Source organism: Frankliniella occidentalis, unplaced genomic scaffold (genome assembly GCF_000697945.3).
Source record: "Frankliniella occidentalis isolate FOCC.00 unplaced genomic scaffold, Focc_3.1 Scaffold37, whole genome shotgun sequence".
Taxonomy (NCBI): Eukaryota; Metazoa; Arthropoda; class Insecta; order Thysanoptera; family Thripidae; genus Frankliniella; species Frankliniella occidentalis.
In genome coordinates this window covers 550,466-555,447 of record NW_026267167.1, presented here as the reverse complement: position 1 = coordinate 555,447, position 4,982 = coordinate 550,466, and the positions used below count along the sequence as shown (strand labels likewise).

General features: G+C 61.3%; 1 protein-coding gene across 1 annotated transcript in view; it reads right to left on the bottom strand.

The window, feature by feature from the left end:
* The window catches only part of LOC113213691 (glycerol kinase), a 6,423-nt gene extending 2,183 nt beyond the window's left edge, over positions 1-4,240 (bottom strand). Inside the window, exons 1-5 of the mRNA XM_026432824.2 lie at positions 3,897-4,240; positions 1,428-1,999; positions 716-1,296; positions 382-599; positions 53-283 (exon numbers count right to left, since the gene is read on the bottom strand). Of these exons, the coding sequence (XP_026288609.1) occupies positions 53-283; positions 382-599; positions 716-1,296; positions 1,428-1,999; positions 3,897-3,918 (1,624 nt within the window). The 5' untranslated portion in view covers positions 3,919-4,240. The remainder of the gene's footprint in view (positions 1-52; positions 284-381; positions 600-715; positions 1,297-1,427; positions 2,000-3,896) is intronic.
* Between the last annotated feature and the right edge of the window lie 742 nt (positions 4,241-4,982).

Genomic DNA, 4,982 nt, shown 5'->3' with positions numbered 1-4,982 from the left:
TATAAAAGTTATCACAGTCAAAGGTCTACTTCTCCTTAGTGGATTTGCCCACCTGTCATGGACGCCGACTTTGGCGGCTTGGCCCAGCCGAGCGAGCGGGTGAGCGCCATCTTCCACTTGGTGTACCGGGCCTTCCTGTCTTCCTGGCTGATGCTCGGCGTGAAGACGTCGCCCTGCGACTGCGGGGGTGGCAGGGCGTCCAGCTTCACCAGGTCGACCCCCCGCGCCTGACCGGCGGCAATGGCGGCGCCGACGGCGGCCTTCTCCGTCACATCCGTGCGAACTGAACGGGGCAAGAGAAAATGACAATTTAGACGGCGCCTCCCTTTTTTTCTAGCAACAAGCTCCCTCACTCTCGAAGAGAGGTGTGGGCCAACTCACCGACGGAAGAGCCGCACAGGTCAGCCTGCAGCTGCAGCAAGAGGTTGTTGACGGCCATCTTGCCGTCGACGCGGAGCTCGGTGAGCGTCTCGGAGCTGTTCTTGCCGCAGTCGCGCGCCATGGCCTCCAGGATGTCGCGGGTCTGGAAGCACACCGCCTCCAGAGACGCCCGGATGATGTGCCCCTTGGTGGTGAACTGGGTGAGCCCGCACAGGATCCTGGGGGGGACAAACATAAGACGCGGAGTTAAGAGAGGCGCCGAGGAAGAGCCCGACTGGGTCAAAGCCCCGAAACCATGGGCACACCATGGGGGCACCGTAGGGACGCTACTCACCCTCTGGCGTCCTTCCTCCAGTGCGGCGCGTACAGGCCGGTGAAGGCGGGCACGAAGTACACGTCGCCGGTGGAGGCCACCTCGGCCGCGAGGCGCTCGCAGTCGGCGGGGTCCTTGAGCAGGTTGAGGTTGTCGCGGAGCCACTTGATGGCGTGGCCGGCCACCGCCACCGACCCTTCCAGCGCGTACACGGTGGGCGCGTCCGGCCCCATCTTGTAGGCCACGGTGGACAGCAGGCCGTGCTTGGACTGCACGCACTGCGCGCCCGTGTTGTACAGCAGGAAGCAGCCCGAGCGGTACGTGCTCTTGGCCTGGCCCTCCTTGAAGCAGCGCTCGCCCACCAGCGCCGCCTGCTGGTTGCCCAGGATGGCCGAGATGGGCACGCCGCGCAGCGGGCCCTCGCTCAGGTCGCCGTACACCTCGGACGAGCTGCGGATCTCCGGCAGGATCTCGGCCGGGATGTCGAAGGTGCGGAGCAGCTGCGGGTCCCACTGCAGGCTGTGGATGTTCATGAGCAGCGTGCGCGACGCGTTGGTCACGTCCGTGATGTGCAGGCCGCCACGCGGACCGCCGGTCAGGTTCTGGAGGGAGGGAGACGAGCAAAGAGTTAAAAACCGGGTGGAAAGGAGACAATTTAAAAAAAATCTTATTTTGTCATTGTTTTTTACTTTTTCTTGGGACATAAAATGTCCCATCACTATAAAGCACTCACCCAGACGAGCCACGAGTCCACGGTGCCGAACAGGCAGCGCTTGTCCTGGATGGCCTTGCTGACGGCGGGCACGTTGTCGATGAGCCAGCGCAGCTTGAGCGCGCTGAAGTAGGGGCTGACGGGCACGCCGGCCAGGGCGCGCAGGGCGTCCTTGTCGTTGCCCGGCATCCTGGCGAGCACGGCGTCGACCGTCTTGGAGGTGCGGATGTCGTTCCAGACGAGCGCGTGGTGCAGCGGCTGGCCCGTCACCTTGTCCCACACGACGGTCGTCTCGCGCTGGTTGGTCACGCCGACGGCGGCCACGTCCCGGGCGCCCAGGCCCGGCGGCAGCGCCGCCACCGCGGCCGCCATGCACTCGCGGGCGGCGCGCAGGATCGCCACGGGGTCCTGCTCCACCCAGCCCTCCTCCGGGCGCAGCGACTCTACCTCGACGCAGTGCACGGCCACCTCGCGGAGCGTGGACGCCTCGTACAGCGCGAAGCGGCAGGTGCGCGTGCCCTCCTCCAGGGCGCCGATCAGAGGGCCCTGGGGCACCGAGGTGCGCGAGATTGCAACGGGCATGTTGGCAGCGTCTGCGGGGGCACAAGGAGAGGGCAAAATGTTTTAATTTTTAAATATTTTTATTTCTTTTAGAACATTCTCTAGACATTTTTTTTCGAGGAACGTCAAACAGTCGGGTTAGCACCGCCCGGACTCTGTTTGTCCTTCCCAAGGACTGTCCCGTTTAGCACCCACCAGGCTGGGGCCGCGGGCAGGGCATGGGGGAGCGCCTGCGCATAGACCGTCCCGCCGCGCTCCCCCGCGCAACAGGCCTGCCCGCCTCCCAGGCGCTCCCCCCGCCCGGCCCGGCCCGGCCCCGCCCGCGCGCCTTTGCTTGCCGCTCCCCAGCTGACGCACTGACCTTGTTTCGCGCCAGGATTTGGCCAGGAAAGAGGCGTTCCATTGGACAGGACAGGGCACTGGCTCAAGGACTTTGTTATTGCTACTTTAAATGCTTATCGGCCTGCCCCCCCCCCTCTCCTCCTCCCATGACGTCCGCTGCGTCACCACCGGCCTGCTGCTGCTGCTGCTGGTGGTCGTCCGGGACGCGGAGGGGGTAGAGAGAGAGGGGCACAGGACGCTGCTCCATCCCACTCGGCGGCGCTCGGCGCGGCATACACGTAACGGGCACGACACATTCCAGCGACTCGCACGACGACGAGGCATCCCCGTCTCCTCCTCCTCCCTGCTCGTCCTCGTCCTCCGCGCTGCCGTCAAATCAATCGCCGCGCCGAACACACACAAACAGACCGCGGTGAAGGCGAGCGGTGAAGACAATAGGAAAAGGGGGGAAGGGGGAGGGGGTTCCGTGTGAGTTGGTCGAGTTGGGCAGGTCCGTTCCGCGCTGCTCCGAGCCTATACAGTACCATCACCACTACCCAGACCAGGGAGGGAGGTTTTGCAAAGCGGCTGCTCGGGCGAGAGACGCTCCCAGACCGCCGCTAACCGGAACCGAAAAAGTCGTAAAATACTTTGACGTCTACACCGCCTTCTGCGGTCGCCGAACAGTCGAACAGTAGAGACACGGTGGAATGGGAGTATTTTAATGTTTCCGTCTACAGTACAATAAAAAAGGATAATATAAAAATGAAAAACACCAGTCGCTGCGCGGGAATATACGTGAACGAATGGGAGAATAAGCCGAGAGGGAGAGCAGTCGCAAACGACGCCAAAGGTGAAAACGTTTTCTCTGCATGCTGATCAGAGCGCGCGCGAGTTCAAAACAAACGCACATTATACGCTTTGCCTCGCGCGCGGACTCTCTGCGTGGACTCTAGGCGTCCTGCACGTGTGTTGGGGAGGGGGGAGAGGGGGGGGGGGGGTGACTGTACCGGCAGCAGTGAGGCCCTAAGCTTGCACAATCGCCTACCTGATGGGCGGGGAGCGGGAGCGGCACGTAATCACAAGCACCTGCTGCTGGCCCAACACAATCTCTTTTGGCACATCACTCGATCGGGTGTTGTACACATTGCGGCGCATTACGGGTGCACTTACACTTTTGCACAGGGTGCGCGGTGTACAATGTACACTCACACACACTCAAACAGACAAGTGTTCGATACAGCCCGCGAAAAACAACCTAACCTAAACAGCCCACTTGATACACAAGTGTGGAAACAAGCACCTGGTTGTCGATACACCACAGGCCCTCGCCACACACCCAAAAGACCCAAGGGGCACTTCCCTCTAAACAAAAATCAATGTACACCCTACAAAAAAAATAATCAGATTTATGACATAAAAAAACAGCAAGTAAATATCGAGTAAAAATCGATGATATTCATTTTTAAAGAAAATAAGTTAAAAATCATAAAAATTAAAACAAAATCAATTGAAAACAGAAAGAATGGCGTGCGCTTGAATTTCTAGTGAAGCACCCCTTGGCAACACCCTTTCCAGGAAGCTTTTCTTTGCTCGCCGCGCACTCACCAGAGGACGGCATGCTGGGCATGGTCCCGCACGCTGCGGGGGCGGGGGTGTGTCGCTCTCGCCGCCTCCAATAACCACCGCCTGCTCTCCCGGGCTCGCGCGGCCCACGCACCACCGCCACCACCTCCTCCTCCTCCCTGCCCTATCGCTCGATACGCCACCCGAAGGGCCTTGACCGACCGCGGCGCGCGGCGGAGCTTTTGGAGCGCGGCCGGGCCTTCCCTCCTCTGCGGAAGCGCGCGCGCGGGCTGGGCCTGAGAGGGAGAGAGCGTGTCCGCGGGTGCGCGCGCTACAGAGCTCTACACACCGGCCGGGGCGGAGTCACTGGGACGAGTGCGGCGCGCCGCGGGGCCCCCGCGACCACCAGGCAGGCGCCCCCCCTGCGCGCGGCCAGGCGCCGCCCCCCCCTCCCCTTCCCACGGTCAGAAGTGGGGGGGGGGGTATTTAACGGCCTGCTGTGTTCCGAGAGGACTACCGAGATAATGCCTTGATGATGCACTGGCCGGCGCTGGCGACTGCTGGGGTCGGGCGGGGGCGGATGGCCGGACGGCGCTACGGACGAGTTTTTTGACCCTCCCCCCTCCCCATCTTCCACATCCTCCTCTCCGCCAGCCGACCCATGAGTCGCGCAGCGATTGCACCAAGCTTGTTAAAATTGTAAAAAAAACAACAAAAAACCCTACTCTGTTGTGGTCTCGGGCTGATGGTGACAAACGACAACGCTCAACACCCCCCCCCCCCTACCCCAACGAGGATGTAACGCTCCAATTCAAGTGCTTTACCATTCATACCAGGAACCGATACGAATGCGATTTCGAAAAGGACAAAAAGCAAAAACAACAAAAAACAGAACAAAAAAGCAGAGTCACAAGTCCATGACGATAACAGCTCTGGTGACAAGTGCCACACGCTTGGGGAGAGGGGGGGGGGGAGCTGACGTGGACCCTGGGGGACCCCCGGGGACCTTACGGTCACCCGGGCACTCGGGGATGATAGTGAAAACTGAAAGTCAAGTACGGTACAGTCGCGTCAGGAGCGGCTATGGCTCTGGACTCGGGTCCGCGCCGCCGCCGCGATCTACCCCAC